This window comes from Hippoglossus hippoglossus, chromosome 10 (genome assembly GCF_009819705.1).
Source record: "Hippoglossus hippoglossus isolate fHipHip1 chromosome 10, fHipHip1.pri, whole genome shotgun sequence".
NCBI lineage: Eukaryota > Metazoa > Chordata > Actinopteri > Pleuronectiformes > Pleuronectidae > Hippoglossus > Hippoglossus hippoglossus.
In genome coordinates this window covers 7,213,901-7,232,942 of record NC_047160.1, presented here as the reverse complement: position 1 = coordinate 7,232,942, position 19,042 = coordinate 7,213,901, and the positions used below count along the sequence as shown (strand labels likewise).

At 39.3% G+C, this 19,042-nt stretch overlaps 2 protein-coding genes across 2 annotated transcripts; both read left to right on the top strand.

The window, feature by feature from the left end:
• The first annotated feature begins 903 nt into the window (after positions 1–903).
• Positions 904–9,602, top strand: aup1 (AUP1 lipid droplet regulating VLDL assembly factor). The gene is made up of 12 exons (XM_034598532.1): positions 904–1,221; positions 2,241–2,378; positions 2,998–3,148; positions 3,755–3,942; positions 4,858–4,930; positions 5,410–5,483; positions 5,667–5,733; positions 5,888–5,990; positions 6,093–6,230; positions 6,333–6,472; positions 6,682–6,770; positions 9,237–9,602. The coding sequence occupies exons 1-12, from the start codon at positions 1,181–1,183 to the stop codon at positions 9,280–9,282; spliced, it is 1,248 nt and encodes a 415-aa protein (XP_034454423.1). The 5' UTR covers positions 904–1,180; the 3' UTR covers positions 9,283–9,602.
• Positions 9,603–10,472: 870 nt separating this feature from the next.
• fnta (farnesyltransferase, CAAX box, alpha) lies at positions 10,473–14,208 on the top strand. The gene is made up of 10 exons (XM_034597704.1): positions 10,473–10,667; positions 11,091–11,176; positions 11,771–11,885; positions 12,205–12,309; positions 12,467–12,593; positions 12,823–12,971; positions 13,177–13,239; positions 13,477–13,669; positions 13,862–14,121; positions 14,168–14,208. The coding sequence occupies exons 1-9, from the start codon at positions 10,540–10,542 to the stop codon at positions 14,027–14,029; spliced, it is 1,134 nt and encodes a 377-aa protein (XP_034453595.1). The 5' UTR covers positions 10,473–10,539; the 3' UTR covers positions 14,030–14,121; positions 14,168–14,208.
• Positions 14,209–19,042: the final 4,834 nt, after the last annotated feature.

The following is a 19,042-nucleotide window of genomic DNA, read 5'->3' as shown; positions in this document are numbered from 1 at the left end:
TCAGAGATTTCTATAATAATGTCATATATAACCTCTAACCCTTAAATGAAAAAGAGTCATTATTTAAACAAAACAAAGATGTAATATTACGAGTATAATATGAAAAGAAAAGTCATATATTTATATCAATATTTTTAAAATGAAACATTACAAGATTACAATTTTAATTCAATTAAAAAGTCATAATAAAAAAAATGCAAAAAAATAAGTAATATTAGGAGACTAAACCAACAATTGGGAATACTTCGTTTGTCATAATATTACAAGAGAAAAAGTTATAATATTTTTGGGAAAAGAAAAAAAAGTTAATTCTTCTGAATCCAACCTCATTGTTTGTGGTCTATTAAAACCCCTTTGAAAGTTTCACAGATGTAACCAACGATAATTTCACAGATAAAGTTCTTTATTTTTGAAACTTATACTGAAGTATAACTTGACAGGATGCTCTATATTTCTCATTCTGATTCATCCTGTAAAATGACATGCAGCCTACAATTATTACATTATTCTTGTAATTATTATTGAAATCTCAGATATGTTTTCCCCCTTATGTGAAACTAACACTTTGATACAAATGTAATGATGATGACAGACATAGTAGTTGATATAGAGCGCACAGGAGTAATCAAGTATTTTTGTTAACACAATCTAATTACTATAAGAAAATCTCCTAAATATGAGTATTATAGTATGAAATAACTAAAATAAATAGTTTTGGTCATCTACTGAAAAAGCACAGCGATATAAAAACTACTTTTCTCATTAATTACATCACTATCGTGAAATATTTTGAAATTATTTTACGTGCGAGAATCAAATCTAACCACTAGATGGCGACAAAATACCGTAACCTTTCCTGTTGGAGGGGGGGAGGGGGGTATTTTTAGTGCTTTTATTCTCGATGATTTCTTCCGGAAGTGTTGTTGCTGCTGGCAGAGAAGAGACGCTAGCGCTGTTAGCACTGCGGCTAAATATATCTGTAGACAATTGCTAAGCTAACATTGTAAACTCACTAGTGAAGCAGTCCTGAAACGTTTTCGTCGGTGGAACAGTGTCATTAGCTGTTAGCTTAGCCACCGGATGACTTAAAGTCCTGTTGTAAACGTTATGATTCATTTATTTCCAGGCGTCAGGTTGAATTCTTAGCATTAGCCTCTGAGCAAAGGTCTGACTGGCAGACATGGAGACTCGGGGGATCGAAGACATGTTTGACTTTCGACGGTAAGTCAGCTAACGCCTCTAAGCTAGGTGCTACACACACACAACCGCTGGCTAATGCTAATAAAATACAGTTTTATTAGTGACATTTATCGTCAGCTAGCTAACTACTGTAGACTCATGCAACGGAAGTCAAATCTTTTTAAAAACATAAAGCTAGCTAGCTAATCTAGCTATGTGCTAGGGACGTTTACGTAAGCATTTCAGGGTAACTCTCAAAGTGCAACGTTGTGTAACTCTTGTATCAATGTTCAGAATGGGCTGCCATTAGCCACAGCGTGCTTTGACTAGCCAGCGAGTTTAGCCTTGGATAGTTGCTGGATTTCATATTGTGAAACAACAACATTGTCTCCTGATAACTGAGAGTGAAGTTTACTCAAAGGACGAACTTCTTTGTCCTGGTTATAGCCTGAGATTAAAGCAAATTACTCTGCTGTGGCCTCACATTTGAAATGTAAAGGTTGTGTTTCTATCATAAACACCAAGAATATAAATTCCACCTTCACATTCAGGGGACACAAAAGGCCTTTGTGTGCTGTAGTAGGGATCATCATGTCGGATTGGAGTAGAGTTGTGTGGGTCATCACACGTATGTTCCAGCACCTAATGCTGAGCCAACCCTGTAGAAACACGTGTAATAAGGACTGTGGGAAAATGGCAGACTGAAACTCTCACTAATGCTCAGTCTTCATTACCTGCTCTAAACTTGTGAGAAAGATCCAAATTCAAGTATTAATCTGTAATGTAGTGGTTTACCAGCAGGTGTTGGACAAAGAGCGAAGTACACAATGTCTGTTTTTTTTATTATTATTCTTTCATCTGTCTTGTTCATTGCATTGTATTATACTTCTTCTTTTTATTTTTATACATGGATGTGTTGGATTTTCCTGCTTAAATACATTTATTTCACCTCTGCAATCTGTCAGTGTGATCCGTGTGGCCTGTCTAGGTCTGAACACAACAAATCTTGTGTTTCGTCTATTTGATTTTAAAAATGGTTTTAAAATTCTTTACTCTAACAGGTTCCCCAAAGATGCAGTGGTTCTCCTGCTGTTGCTGATTTACTTTCCAGTTGGAATGTGTTTGATGTTCATACGGATTTTTATTGGCGTACACGTGTTCTTGGTCAGCTGTGCACTTCCAGAAAGTTTTGTTAGAAGGCAAGTATTTTAAAGCATACATTTTTCTACAAACATTTGTTTTATACAAACATATTACTTTTCTACAAACCCATTTTACTCTCAGTTGTAATAATAATAGTTGCTGAAGCAGTACCAGTAGTAGTTGTTGTATACATTTCATCTATATCAATCAAGACTGCATTAAATGTGCATGTAGTAGTAAATAATGAAAACTAATGTCAGGTAATGCTAAGCTTTATGCATACTGTATAATACCCCATTAAGAAGGTGTATCAGTATGCCCTCATCTAACAGATTTAATCAGTGCACTAAATTCAGCCATGCCATTAGACACCATAAAGGCAAATGGCCGTTCAATGTTTTTGATACATTGTGTCTTTTACTCAGAGACCCCCTGGAAATGAGACGTTGCTCACAGTAATTTCATGATGACTCTATTGTAAAGAATCTTAATGCATAATTACAGAAGACATGCACATTATAGCTTACAGAGTTCACCCTATAGATTACCATGAACCATTTATTATATGTGGAGATAAATGTCAACTCTAATGATGTTTGGCTCTCTGGGCACAGTAGTGACTTGTAGTTAACAAGTTTATCATGTTTACATTTTCTTTTCTTTGTTTGGCTTTAGATTTATTGTGAGAGTTATGTGCTCGGTGCTGGGCATGCACGTGAGACAGAAGAACCCTCGCTCCAGAGACAAAAACACCAAGCTGTACATTTGCAATCATGTGACAGACTTCGACCTCAACATAATCAACCTCCTGACCCCCTGTAATACTGTGAGTGTTGGACTTTAATTCTGTTTAAATCTGTTTTAAATATTTGAGATGTTCCCTGCACCAGTTAGCCCCTGCAAACACACACAAACTTCCTTTTTGCTATGACCTCATTGTGGATGTGCACCCACCCCTGAAAACATATATGTTTAAAACTGCACAGCTGTTAATGTTGCAGTATTGATAGTCATCAATGATCCCTTTAACATTACTGGCCTAATTTTTTTAGTTTTCCTTGTGCTTTTTGCTAAAAACTGTTGCACTTGCAAAGCCTTTTTGATCACCTAAATGTTAGTATTACTTTTCAATCTCTGTCAATGATCCCCAGTGAAACCGCATGGACAATAGCACATCATGTTCTGTATGAAAATATTAGTTTCTGCAGATGACAGAGGTTTCCACGCAAAGAAAACTGTGTGTGCTGTGATGCATGAGAGCATGACAAAGTCCTACCCGCTCATTGTTGAGGACAATTTACTGTCCCCAAGTGATATGATTTGTCTGTTTAACTTTTCTTTTTTGTGTTGCAACATATTGTAGTACTGTGCTTAGTTAGATATTGTGGGTGGAGTGGTTGGTGAGCTTGCACTGTCTCCTTCTGCTTTTTAGCCACAGCTAGAGGGCTCCACCGGCTTCATGTGTTGGGCCAGAGGCTTCATGGAAATCCATTCAACATCTGGCCAAGGAGCGATAGGGGAGACTCTTCAGAGATACTGTTCCACTGAAGGCACCGCACCTTTGCTCCTGTTTCCTGAGGAGGACACCACAAACGGCCGGGCTGGCCTCCTCAAGTTCAGGTTAGTGTCACTGTCAACATTTGGGTAGCAGGATAAAATCCTCAATCTAACTAGAATACCTTAGTTACCAACAAAATTAGTTGTAAAGCACTACTGTAACCATTTGGGATCCACCAGTTTTTTGCACATGGAGACTCACGACTTTGGTCGTGGTGGCTGTTTCTCTTAATAAATTTCCCTCCCGAGTTCTGTGGAGATGTGTAATTGGCTCCAAGATTACTTAATTTCTATTGTTTTTTTTGAGTAACTCAGAACCATGTGTACTGTATCTTCACCTGAAGCCTCCAGCATACAAACTGCACCACTTCATAGTAGGATTAAGTATATTGTTAACATTTTCTTTTCAAGTTCAGAAAATCCATTAATATCAGTTTTTAATGACACAGTAATGTATGTTGACCAGGAACTGCTTTGTGATTTGTAAGAAACGAACCACCAGGTTGAGGACTGTTTATCTCTGTGATGTATTTAACTGATTTTAAAATGTGTAAATAAAAGAAAATTTGACAAATATTGAGAGGTTTCTCAAAAAGCAAGGAGTGGTCATCTTGGAAAAGTTAGCAAGAGCAGGATTCACTACAAAATGCAATAGAACCATCCCGTCCCCGCCAAACAGCCGGCACGTCAAACTTTTCTGACTAACTTCCGGCTATCACCTCTGCTTCAGCTGTGTATTTACGCTGAAATACAGTGTATTACACCAATCATTTCATTGGATCTGAATGAAATGATTGATTGTATTTATTACAGTTCTGCGAGGGCAGGGACACTGGCTATGCTCTCTCTTTTTTAGACAACTTTAATGATGGCTATCGGGGCGTGAAGAGGATTTCAACAAATAAGAGTGTTTCAGCAACAACTAAAAAGTTCAAATGTACTTAAACCACTAACAAACATGTATTTTGTTCCTCTCAGTTCTTGGCCTTTCTCACTGACTGATTCCATTCAACCTGTGGCCTTAAGGGTGACAAGACCATTGATTGCTTTGGTAATTTCATTTCATTAAACTTGACTTTTAAGATAAAATAGATGTTTATTCCCATATCACAGATAATATGTTTTGTTAACAGCATCAACTGCTTGAGTTGTAGGTGTGTAGGTGTCAATATACAGAGGAAGTAAGAAACTCTATAAGGGAGAACAATGAACCTTTTATGTACCATTTCTAAGCTTTGGAAAGAATGTTGCCAAATGAGTCAAATTCCTGTAAGTAGCAGCAAGCTCATTATTGTGGTCAGTTTAAATCTAATCCAGCAGTCTCACTACCAGGAGTAAATCTGTCTTGGGTTGCTAGGTGCACAAGTGGCTGAAGTTGAGTGAGAACATTTAAAAATAGTTGTAAGATATAGCACCACAGCTATTATTGTCTCCATCATTTCCCCTGCTGACTTTGTGTTCATAATTAGTTTTTGGTCACGTCACTTAATAAAACGTGTATTGACTTTTTTGTCTTCTGTCCGTCCACAGAGCACACCTGAGTCCAGCTGGCTGATCGAGCTCTTGTGGACTTTCTTTGCTCCATGTACAGTGTATCATGTAAGGTACTAAATAATTTGTATCAACTTTTCTACCAGCACTTGCTTTTTGAAATATTATCCACTCCCATTAGTTTGTTTTTCTTGGAGACTGATGTGAAACAGTTTAAGAGTATCTTGATGATTTCATGATACTCTCATCAGAATGACTTCTATCAGAGCTGTATTTGTTTGTTGTTTTCATCCTAGTTGGCTCCCACCAGTTTCCAGACAAGATGGCGAGTCCACACAGGAGTTTGCCAACAAAGTCCAGGAGGTAAAACCAATGTTTTCCAGTTCAGTAAGATTTTTAACGGTAAAACAAGTATGTAGAAAATTGTCAGTAATAATACAGTGTTTCTGTATCTCTGACCCCAGTTCCTGCGCCCAAATCACTATGTAATATCTCTCTTTCAAATCTCTTTTTTCAGCTTCTAGCAGGTGAACTTGGCCTGGTCTCCACCAAGATCACTAAAGCTGATAAAGTTGAGCACATCAAAAGGAAAAGACACACGGTACCACAAACCTCTACAAGTAAGTCAATCACATAAACTCATAATCCATCCAATTCTCTTCATGTAAAGTTTGAGCTGATTGTTTTCAGAGGGATGTTAGTTATTCCTCTTCTAACCCTAGGTGTCAGACCTAGCTCTATTGGGCTCGGTTTCATGGTGCAGAGTTTGGGCACTGACGATCACAGGATTGCTAAGATGGCCCAACAAGTGAAGGATGTGCTGCCTCATGTTCCACTTAATGTCATCGCAAAGGATTTAGGTATGACACATTTACCTTTTAACTGTCCCTTTGGAATGTGCTGTCGCTCTGTTCAGTCTTTACTTTGACATGCACTTATATTTGTCTCTTGATTACATACAGCGAAAACCAATTGTGTTGACACCACCATAACAAATCTGCTGGAGAGCAGGGAGGAAACTCCAATGGAAGCAACTGGGACATCTACATTTGAGCCTTCAAATATTAGCTCCTACTCCTCTGGTTCTGAGCCCACCATAAAGGTCTGACTATTTGATTCGGAATGCTATCTCTGAGATTTTGTATCTATTTATCATTAAGGATAAAATTTCCTTTGCGCATGTGAAGTTGATATTGCCTAGATAATTGTATAAAAACGTGGGGGAATTTCAGTTGACCAATATTTCTTTTCACAAATTCAAACTGATTTGTGCAGATCTGTCTTTCAATTCATATTTTTTGTCATCTACAGCCTGCTGCCAAATGTTTTGGGAAATCACCATGTGACAGACATTTGTCTCTCCAAGATAGAAAAGAAGCGCTGTATAATTTTGCAAGAAGGTGAGTTTTTTTTCTTGCCACGAGCAGTGTCCCCTTCATAAGGATATGATTTTATTATTTGTAAGAGGAGCTGCCATACATGGTGAAAATGAAATATTCGTCTAGTCTCTTAACCTTTGATTTAATCGAATATTTCTGGACTCATTGGAAATGCTCCATGTCTGTTGAGCTCATGTTAATAAGACACCTCAGAGAAGAGCCAGAGGTGCTTCATTATGCACAGCATCTTGCACTTGTGCAGGACTGAACAGTTATGCAATATTCATATGGCTTGAGACTTACTTTGAATTCATTCCTCGGGTTGTGTCTGTCACTCAGTACTGATTCTACACAGTGTTAAAGCTAAAGGTCTTATGTCAAAATATACATGTCTCTGCTAATTTAGACCCTTGCGGATTTGTTCGGAAATCCACACAGTCTCTGACAGAGTAGTGAGGGGGCAAGTCACTGAGAGTAAAGTAGAGTGACCAACATGAGGTCTCTCAACCGTCTAGGGTTGCAAAATTCCGGGAATATTCAAAGTTGGAAACTTTCCATGGGAATAAACTGGAAATTTTGTGGGTAATTTATACTAACTGTATTTACCTTGTCATATACAGACATAAATATAAACATTTTGTTTTGTCATAAGCTGATTTGAGCCCTGAGGAAACTTTGGGCACTTGACTATATGCTTCTGCATCTTTGTGGCATTCTTAACATAGGTCTTTGCACAGTATTTGCAAATGTACACAGCCTTTCCTTCTACATTGGCTGGGGTGAAATGTCCCCACACATGAGATAGTGCACGTGGCATTGTTCTGTAGAATAAGATGAGAAAAAAGCTTGTAAAAAACACTAATGCAATGCCAGAGATATAAATAGTTAGCTAAACAATTGAAATCGTCTTTAAAAATATTTTACAATTGATGGATAAATGAATAGAAATAGGCTAGATGAACAATCCTCAATCAGCATGCTAATATATTTTCCCCAGTAATATCATCAAAACTTCCCTGACTAGTCCTTGGGCTAATGCAGTAGTGTGGCCTCAATAGCCCTGCTGTTGTGTGCAGGATGCTGGGAATTATCTGTGCATGTGATGGAAGAATGTACTGCGCATGTGATGGAGAAATGCACAGTGCAGGGTTGAAATTCAACGTGCAGCGTGTGCTGCATTCCATACATCTTTAAAATAGAGTTTTGAATGACGTTTTTATTGCTCAGCGTTTAAGTTGCGGTCATTTTTTTTTTTCAAAATTCCCAAAATTCCCGAGCTTAACTTCCCATGGAAAGTTTCCGGAAATTTACCGGAAATTTTCCGCCCCTTTGCAACCCTACAACCGTCTCATCTCTTCTTTGTATTACATGAACAATAGTGCTCAACATAACAGGATCTTGCCTTTTTGTGGCATCGAAAGTTTTTTTTTCTTTTTTATTGTCACCAAACTCTGCAGTTCGCCTCTATGAAACCTTGTAATGTCTACCCTTATTATTTTTTAGTCCGCAACTTGGTTCACTCTCATTATTGTTATTTTTAGACTCAGCAAGCAACTGTTTCCAGTAAATATCTTTAGTCACTGTAAATAACCTGCCCATCACCACACAGACCATGTGACCAGCTATCTGCTGAACCTAGTGGAGCAATTACAGTGCTGGTCAAAATTATAAGCACCCCTTGATTTTAAGTACTAAATTTAAAATATCTTCAGATATAAATGCAAATGTACCAATTTTGTATTTCCAGAATATTTGTATAAAATGCCCAGGGACATTGAACAAAAGGGGAAAGAGGGACAAATTAGTTGAACAGTAAAATAATACCAACCTGTAATGTACCAGATCTTTTTATGGAGTTGCAGGAGAGTAGAAACGACTAGAAAGAAAGAAAGAAAGAAAGAAAGAAAGAAAGAAAGAAAGAAAGAAAGAAAGAAAGAAAGAAAATATTGAACTGTGTCAGGTTGCCTGAATGACTGCAGAACAAAACATTTCTTTAAACAATATTATTTCTAGCTTGTGACGTTACCCTCAAGTGAAACAAATGATCTCAGGTTACTCCACAGTGGGGAAAGAAATATTTACATGGAAGATTTCACCTCAGTGGGCCGCAGTGTAATGTTATTTGATACTTGAGTTATTCACGTTATAAAGATAAAACACAACATTTAAATCTTATTTGGAAAAACTATTATTCTTGAAAAGGCTGTATATTTGAGGTATTTCCAATGTGGAAGATTGTTTTTTTCCATTTGATGGACTTTGACCATATGGCACTTGATTCATTTTAATTTGGTCCAGAAGGGCACCAGCAACACCACATGTTTTGCAAACTCATTGAGTCCTGTTAAAGTCCACTGGTAGCATGTTGGTTATTAAGTATTTCACAACCCACATTTATCCCAGACTTGTGTTAAATTCTTTTACAGATTAACTCTTGTGAAGTGAAGTAAACACTGACTGATGTTTTTTCCTGTTTTTCTCTCCCAGACGCTACCTTGAAAAACACGGATTGAATCAAGAAGACAGTCACTGAACACTTCGGGTCAAGCCATCATTGAAAACTTGTCAGAAGAAGCAAATACTACCTGCACAGCTGTGTGATTTAAATGATGATTTTATATTCTGTCAACAGGTTCTGTTACAAAACAGTTGTTGTCATTTCCAAACAATGGAGACGAGTATTCAGAACATGTTTCAGTTGATGCAATGGTTATTATGCATGTCTTTAATTCTTCATTCTGGCTGATACATAATTTTGATAACAATTTGTATTATGATCCACTGACTGTGAATCATCTATTTATTTTTATAATGTTCAGAGTCATTGATGAAAATAAAGTTCAGCTTGACCTCACCTTCAGAAAGTTATTTCAAACACAGCAGATGTTTTATGTCACCTTTGCTATTTTGGGATTTAAATTAGATTAAGACATTTAAAGGTTAACAGGCTCTAAAGGACAGTTTGAAACAGGCCTGCAATGTTTTACATTTGTGAATGATTTGTATTTCATCAGTTCAAGCTGCTACGTTTTGGAAGTTTTCAACTAAATCCTGCCATAAGATGGAGCCAGAAAAAGCATCTCTACTGAAGAGCAGTCACACAGCACTAGATGTCCTCACCAGCTGTTGGAGAGATTTACACATCAACTTGAAAAGGCTGATGGTGATTCAGAAACTGAGCACATTTATAAGTGTGAAAAATGCGAAGGTTACATATGTGTAACATTAATGTAACTCCTGGAGCTAGTTTAATGTCAGGTGGGTCATTTCCTACTAAAACAGGTCATAAATATGTAAATGTACTGCTGAAAAAGATGATAGTGGATTGCTTATAACCCTTACAGGCCTACATCCAGCATAATCATACTGCTGCTCTCACAATGTGTCTCTGATCTAAGTCAATCGTGTTTCTATCTCTCAGGTTCTTGGCAGCTTGGTATTGAGAAACATTTATGAAATTAAAACCTGGATGTTTGCACGGAATATTAAACATCTTCCTTGATTTGTTAACACACTGGCAACATGACTGTTCTATTATAATACTTCAAATCTAAATACTACATGAATCAATATCAACAAGAAAGCGCAATAGCTATCAATAGGAACGTTTATATATAGTGTAATGGACATTTACTAAACCCACGTGGTCGATATACTAACAGCTAACAGAATTATAGTTGTTGAGAACTTAATATTTCCCACAGTACGTGAAGGCAGCGTCCTGCCTCGCCGGTAGTTACGTCATCTTCCTGTCAGACGGAGCAGAGGCGGCTAAGCTAGCAGGTTAGCAATGTCAGGTGTAGAAGAAAGTTCACATGAGTCGGTGGAGGTGAAGGAAAACAACGAGTTTGATGATGACGTCGAGGACCAGCTCGGGGACGATTATGCTGTTGACCCAACTCGATATATGTTCTACAGGTACTGTCTGCTGGGCCTCTCCCCGACATGTTTGGGTGGTTAGCTTGCTAGCTCGGATGGCTAACTATCTGAGTTTAAGTTTGTTAACGGTGATGTTTGATGACTGGAGGTTTAATGCTGTGGTCACTTTGCTTAGTATTTGCTCTAGTGACGTTATCACCCGGGTCACTGGCACCAAAGACACGTGATAATTGAATCAGTGCTGTGCTAATTGAATGGAGCTCTGTCTGCTCCCTCCTGCTCCGAGCGGCTGCATTTAACTGACTAACAAATGTGACAATAAAATGCACCAACGCCCACTACATTAGGCATCATGAATTCACATTGTTTATATTTCATTTGTAAAACGAAGTAGTTAGCTGCCATCAGGAGGTGTTGTCGGTCAGCAGCCAGGAAACCCACCCCCGTGTTTGTGTGCTGCAGGGACAGAAAGGAGTGGGCAGACCTGGAGCCTGTTCCTCAGGATGATGGACCAAATCCTGTGGTGAAGATCGCCTACTCTGACAAGTGTAAGATTGTTGGGATTGCTAGAAAGAGACGGGAGTAAGGAAGAGTGGAGTGTCACATGAAAGTTAAATCTGCTCCTGGTCTCTCTGGTCTCTCCCCTCTCTCTTCTCTCCTCTCTCTCCCCCACCGAGTCTGATCGAGCCAGTTTTGTCCTGTTAAAAAGGAGTTCTCTCTCTTTGTAGTCGTCAGTGCTGCTCCTTGTGGGAACTGTTGGGATTCTCCGTCACTTTTTCTCTATAAGTTCTTGACATTACATTTACTATGTAAAGTGCCTTGAGATGATGCGTATTGTGATTTGGCGCTCTACAAACAAAGTCTAATTAAATTGAATCATAAAGGTTAAGGTGACAAGTAGAATCCTGCAGATCCAAATAAACATGTCTTGCTACACAACAATTTTTTATCACCTTATGATCAAACAACCAAAATTAGTTTTCAGTTGTGTTTTCTTTAAACTTTACATCCAAAATCACTTAAAAAGCAGATGCCAGAGATAGTGCCGGCCTTCAACATTTCCAAACAGATGATCTGCAGTTCTTTGAGTCTGTTAGAAACTCAGACTTGTTTAATTCACATTCATACATTTCTTCCCACAGTCTCAGATGTTTATGACTATTTCCGTGCACTCCTGAAGAACGATGAGAGAAGTGACCGGGCCTTCGCCTTGACAGCAGAAGCCATCGAGCTAAATGCTGCTAATTACACAGTGTGGTGAGCATGCTGCATGTTTGCAATATGGAAAACCAATGTTTACTATTTGGTTGTGTTTAATTATCATAACATGATGGGGAGGAATGAAAGATTTCTTTAGTTTGTTTCTATATAATAACTTTCTGAGTGGTGTTTGAACACTATTTTATCTTTGGGTCACATGATACGTAATCCGTAGGGCTGTAAGTTAAGACAAAAAATACCTCTCGTCACTTATAAATCACCTTATGAATAGCAGTAGCTAAATTTGTTTGTTATTTCTGAATATGACGCCGTTGGTTGTGAAACTGAAGTGATGAAATATTGATGGGATGTGCAGGCACTACCGGCGAGTATTACTTCAAGCCCTTTCAAAGGACCTGGGGGATGAGATGAGGTACATTACCGCCATCATCGAGGAGCAACCCAAAAACTATCAAGTCTGGTGAGCGCTGGCAAATTCCTATCAGGTCACATGTTTTCTGTATCTGTCCAGACAACACAGAAGAGACAGGGAGTGGTGGGAAGTGTTTCTAGGTTCACTCATTTAAATGAAAACATAACATCCAAATAAAGGTTGATTTTCCTAACCTGTCCTCCAGGCATCACAGACGTATGGTGGTGGAGTGGTTAAATGACCCTTCAGAGGAATTGGAGTTTATTGCAGACATCCTCAGCCAAGACGCAAAGAACTACCACGCTTGGCAGCACAGGCAGTGGGTCATCCAGGTAGGTGTTGGAGCCTTTAGCAGAGTTTGGCCTTTAAACAGTGGAAATAGATCCAGTTTTCCACCCACGATGAGCCACTCTGCCAGACTGAATCCTTTGGCTGTTTGTTGGTGTGTTGTTTGAGGCCTTCTCTAGTCAGTATTTGTCTCAATCATTGCAGGGCCACTACGAAAAGCTCTACATTCCATTAACAAGTGTGTTGCCAACGCTGGCTTTGTTTAATTTTCAGGAGTACAAACTGTGGGATAACGAGCTGGAGTTTGTGGAGACTCTTTTGGAAGAAGATGTGAGGAATAACTCTGCATGGAACCAGAGGCATTTTGTAATTTCTCAAACCACAGGTTTCTCTGATCCGACCATAGTGGAGAGAGAGATTAAGTGAGTCCTCAGTATAAATATTTAGACACAGATAATGTGCACTTTTTTAAGTTGGATTAAATTTTTTTTTTATTTTTTACATGAAAATATATTTTGTACATGTTGAGAAGACAATGCACTTGTTAATTGGCTTAATTTCTTCAGCGATGAGCATCACTAAATTTGTCTATATTTTGTTTCTTTATTTATTTTTTCTTAACATTAGGTATTGTCTGAAGCAGATCAGGAAGGCTCCCCACAATGAAAGCGCATGGAACTATTTGAAAGGGTAAGATGTAACAACTAATGTTTTTCTACAGTAATCCCACAAAATGTACAAATGGCAAACATGTTTCTTTTTTATCTGACATGAATATACTTTTCTCATCTTTTGAGCAGAATCACTGACGTTTGAATGTGTCTTCCTTATTTAGACTACAGGGGAAAAAGTGGAAGAGTGGAGACTCGATTATTAAAAATGGAAAAGCTCACTGACACTATATCCTCAATCTTTTTTATCCTCAAGGATGCTGCAAGACAGAGGTCTGTCATCTCAGCCAGGTCTGTTGGAGAGAGTCCTGGAGCTGAAGGACACGCACTGTTCTTCTTACCTGCTAGCCTTTCTGTTTGATTGCTATGAGGATGTCTTGGAGAGCAGCAACCAAAAGGAAAATGTCGAGGAAGAAGAACGAAAGGGAACTTTAAGAAAAGCTTTAGAGGTAGGTCCCTAGTATACCTTAGCAAACACAGTCCTATGCCCGAGCCACACTGGGTGCATGTGCAGCGTCGGCGCCGCTTACGCATCCATTGTGGTCCGGGTGTTAGACTTTGTTACAGCTTAAAATTGAATCCTGAAATAATGTTATTAACATTGTTTTCTCACTCTTTGTGTGTTCCCAACTCCTTGGCAGATCTGTAAACTTCTAGCGCAGGAGAAGGACACCATTCGTAAAGAGTACTGGCATTTTTTGGGAAGTTCTTTAAAGAGCAAATATGGAAGCAGTGATAACTCCGAGGAGAATATGGCAGACAACGCCGAACCCTCAGTCCCAGCATCTGTGCAGCAAGAAGCGAGCTAGACCTCCAGGGGACTCGCACCATTTCCACTCCTGTGCTGCTTCGTCAGGGCTGTTGGCAGAACCAGTCCACGCAGTTTGATATTAATGTCAATGGTTAAAATGTTTCGTATTGATGAGTAAGTTTCTTACAGTCACCACTAATATGAGGTCATCTAGGAAAAGACTCTGAGACTGAAAGTTTTTTTTTTTTCACACTGAACAACTGTAAGAAGTGACCATGTTATTACACATCAGGCAGTTTCATACATCCTGGAACATTTTTGGAATGTTGTCAGATTTAGTCATAGAATTATTCTTTTTCTTGGTTAGAAAACAGCGAGTGGTTTGTGAAACTAATTTAGCAGTGTTAAAAAAAGCAGATGAGAGATGACATGCAGCGGTTTGTTGCTGCTCTGATCGATGACTCATAACATGTAGTTATTTAGTCTTTTTCTAAATCTGTAGCAGTTTAAATCAAATCAAATATACTTTATTGAAAGAAGAAAAAACAGTACATGAGGACATATCATGTAAGACCATGAATAATAATGCTGAATAAAAGTGTTTAGTTCTTTAGTTGCACTAAACAAGTGACTTTCTCTCTGATTGTTTGTTTTGTTTGGTCCTCTGAGCTATGCTGCCACCAGCCCCCCCCCCCCCCACATTCATAAAGCACCTGTATTGACACACAGCCTCATGTCCTGGACTCCCTTGGAGCTTGGAAATGGATTTACTCCACTAGATGCAGCTGTTTCTACTTGTGCAGACACTACAACACAATCCGTACCCTCCAGTTTCTAAATGCCAGCAGTTTGTAATTACTGCTTCTCTGGATGCTTGATATTAACAGAGCAGTGGTTCTTTTCTCTGCTTTTCCTCATTACGGTGGAGGACACTAATCAGCCACGTTCACGTCATAAGTAATGACATGACTGAGCACAAGGGACAAATACAAACTGTGACTGCAAGAAGGCAGATCACGTGATTCATTTGCTCTAATATACCAGTCGAGTAGGAAACATTTCTCGCTGCGTTCTCACATCAAAAAGCTGAAGGAGCTGAAATAACAAACAGGCCACATGACACATTAACCAGGCTGCTGGGTGAATATGAATATAAGCTGCACTGTTTCTGCTGCTTAAGCAAAACAGACCAGGTGCCTGCTCCATCACTTCAAGTGCTGTTTGGAGGACAGTGCTCCTCAGTGGTTAAACCCAAAACAAAGAAACAAACAAAAGGGTTGCAGACAGTGTTTAATTAAAATACTAATTAAACAAACCACCGAGGAGTCGCAGGCTTTGGAAGTTATTAAATATTGGTGACGAAGACAGAACATCTTCTGTCTGTTGTTCAGTTCTGTCTGTATGTCATGTCCAGGGCAGCTTTTTAACATGCATGCACACCCAGTGTATCGGTGCAGAGGCCTGGACGAGATCCAGCCCAGTGCTGAGACATCTGTTTCTTATAATTGGTGGAGAAGGCAGCTCATCCTGTGTGGGATCCTCCAGCCTCTGCTTTTATCACATAGAGTCCAGCGACTACGTGTTAGTTTTTACACTTGGAAGACATGAGTGCATTAGTTTGCTCCAGATGTTTTAAAGGAAGCGAATGGAAAAATAACACCCAGAATAAAGTCTTGACAATAAATTAAATAGGAAATTACTTAAACCAAAGGTTGCTCCTGAGTTACTCAGCAGATGAACGTACAGGAAAGCTTGCCGTCAAACGGTTCGCTTCTCAGACCGTTTCGTTCAGCAAAAACATCACTTGAAAAGTTAAATACTAAACATGTACTTTACAAATTGATTGAAGGTACATACAAATACTAAAAGAAACTGAAAACCTGGCATGTGTGGCTTAGGGATGGGGCAAATAATATCATATACTATACTTAATATCAAGAAATCCCATAATAAAAGATCAAAACTAACAATCAACTTATCCTATGCAGCCAAAGTCTGCATAGCCCCTGATCTCCATTGTTGTCCAGAACACTTCAGTGTGTCATTACACTGACTGACAGGTTCCTTCATTACAAATGAATGGGAGAGCTGTGGTGTATTTTGAGTCAAACCCACACACACACACAAAACTGGTCCCTCAAATAAAACTTGTATTAATCCATGGCAGAAAATAGTGCCTGACAAACGCATTGTATACCAATGCTGAATTTAGGATTACTCAGACCTCTACAGTAAAAGGAATTAATTAAGACTTTTTCAAACATGACGCTATACACTCGCTTCTTTTAGGTACACATCTGAAACTAATGCAGGAAAATCCAACGGTCCGGCAAGAACTCCTCCCTTCATGATGGTTTTAATCAGATATTTTCATAAAACATGGAGTCTGATGAAAAAAACTTTCATATTGGGTGGACTGATATCAATGGTGTGGATCCAAATAAAAATCTGTATCTAGCGGATGTGGTTTCATAGGGTGGGAGGATTTGTTCAGACGCTGTATGGTAGAAAATAGGGCTACAAACCTGTAACTAGGGCCAATGTGTAGCTGAGATCATGTGGATTCATTAGGGAAACAACAGCTTCTATGTACAGTATCTTCAGTAGCTTTAGAACTATGCCCTAACAAACGTGACGGATTTGCTGTGGGCCTTGGCTGAGGTATGTGCTCCATTGAGGTGCACTCATGTTTTAGAAGTGCTGAGTCAACTCTTAGATCGTTTAGGAGGCTGCAGTTTGTGCTGCTGTTCAAATGTGTTGGATCGAAGAGGCGTGTCTGTTGTTTAGCCCCGTCTCATTGATTTGAATGGCACTGAGAGTTACATCTTCATGGAGGTAATATTTATCACAAAACTGTTGTATTAGCATTCAGTTTAGCTGGGTGTTCCCAATAAACTGACAGATGAGAACCACTTATTAAGGCTGAGAGGCAGAAACAAAGCAGGGATTTGCAGCCGTACTAAGAGCAGAACAATCAGTGATGGTGACGTAGGTGGAGAGATGGAACTGTAAACATTTCTCAAGTTTCTGAATCTGCTGTCCTCAGACCAGTCAACGCCTGAGAGAAGATATATTACCAACTTCAAATGTCTTTTTTAAAAATAAGTTAAACGGACAGAATCTACTCCCACACAAACTGTTGTCAGTCTATGATAAGAAGCTATTTCATAGCTGGAGTAAGTGTGAGCAGCTTTCACCCTTCCACGGCTCTTTGTGCCCTTTTACTGTATGAAAAATATAGTTCTCCAGAAGTTCTTTGATAAAAAAGTCACTTCAAGGAACCCAATTAAAAATATTTATTGCTGGGCAATGAAGTCTGCTATTACCCCAAGAAGAGCAGATGAAAGTGGCCAGGGACAGGGTTTAAAGTTACATTGACTTTTGATGTAGACTGTGACTGTCATAATGCTTAGAAATTGGTAATATTGAGCTTGGCATGCATGAGAACTGTTCCTGGTATTTTAGCTGCCACATGCTTCGGTATGTTCACCTGCAAACATTAGTCAATAAAGTGTGTTTTATTCACAGTAACCACTTAACTAAAAGAGGCTAAAAGCAGAGAGGAGCTGCAGGGTTATATGATGGATTTCTGTAGGTTACCCACTACAAGCCACACCTGATGCATTACGCAGTCATTTGATCCATTGTTGATATGAAAATATTGATTAGTGCAGCTTTAAATAGTTCTCTAATACTCCTTCACCATCTTGTGTCTTTGTTAATTTTCCTTTCAGTCCTGCCCATCCGACAGGCCCTGTCTCTGGTCTTATCCTGGCCAGACACATCTCCAGCCTCTGTATTGATTCCATATGGTTCTGAGTCAATTCCTCTTCAGGATAAAGTTCCAGGCAACAACAGTGCTAACTGCTTCAGATTCATTAATATTTATAGGCCAACACAGGATTTTTGACCTGTCAACTACTGTTGTAACTGCTACTGTAAAACTGCATCTGAGATGCTGGAGCGGTCCCTCCACAGCGCACACCAATGCACGCACACACGCACACACACACGCACACACGCACGCACACACACACACACACACACGCACACACACACGCACACACACACGCACACACACACGCACACACACACGCACACACACACGCACATGCACATGCACATGTGCCGGAGAAAATGTGTTTTTTTCCCCCACTATGTGAGAAATCTATGTTAATAAATTAGCCTGTTTAATTATTTTATACTACAGGGAATCTCCTCGGCAATGAAATGAAATACATTTTTAAATAATGCTGCATCAGTCCATAGCCTCCCTCATCTTGCTGCCTTGTAGTTGATGGGAATTAGTTTCCTTCGGTTGCAGCATCTTCCAGGTTTGTGACCATGACAGGTAAATTGTCTGTGTTACGGAGGGGAGCAGGACTCTCCTTGTGTCCTAATCAAAGACCTATGCTGTTAACTTTTGCGCCGTCTAATTTGTCGGACAATTGAATTCAATAGCTTTCATTTGAACTGACTTATGTGCTGTGTACCTGTGGCTGCTTCTATTGTGCATAAACTAAAGCCTTATTCTGAGCTGTCCTGGTCCAAATGTAAGGGTAGTTTTTAATTAATGTTACATTCTCAAAAGGCCTAATGACGCCAACATTGTAGACGAACAAATGGGGAAACTGGTTTGAATGTGCTGATCAACAAAGCGTGGTCATTATACAGAGGTGTAACAGAAAGGTGGAGCTGTGGTTTTTCCTGCTGATGCTTGGTCTGTTTGGGTCAAAGGATGTGAAGTGATGGGTCCAGTCATTTTTGCTGCTGATGGTGTTGACATCCACTGAGCTGTCGCTGCCAGCAAGCAGGACTGCCAATCAATCCACCAATCAGCATCATCAACCCGTCATTCACAGCACTTTCTCTTATCTGTTAACCTATGCAAAGTAATACGGACCTAATTAGACTCACACTCACTCTCTCTCACACACACACACACTTACTGGCAGCTGTACTGGTGCAGTCAATGAGGTGGCTCATTGTGATGAATGGACGGACGAGGGCTTTTTCTCTGGTGTTTTTCTCTCACCTGCACTCATCAGATATTTGGTTCATTAAGTCAGAA

Coding starts and splice junctions, on each gene's coding strand:
- fnta (XM_034597704.1), top strand. CDS start 10,540: ATGTCAGGTGTAGAAGAAAGTTCACATGAGTCGGTGGAGGTGAAGGAA. Junction 12,972..13,176: donor ATAGTGGAGAGAGAGATTAA/GTGAGTCCTCAG, acceptor TCTTAACATTAG/GTATTGTCTGAAGCAGATCA. Junction 13,670..13,861: donor CTTTAAGAAAAGCTTTAGAG/GTAGGTCCCTAG, acceptor ACTCCTTGGCAG/ATCTGTAAACTTCTAGCGCA.
- aup1 (XM_034598532.1), top strand. CDS start 1,181: ATGGAGACTCGGGGGATCGAAGACATGTTTGACTTTCGACG. Junction 1,222..2,240: donor GACATGTTTGACTTTCGACG/GTAAGTCAGCTA, acceptor TTACTCTAACAG/GTTCCCCAAAGATGCAGTGG. Junction 5,484..5,666: donor TGTACAGTGTATCATGTAAG/GTACTAAATAAT, acceptor TTTTCATCCTAG/TTGGCTCCCACCAGTTTCCA.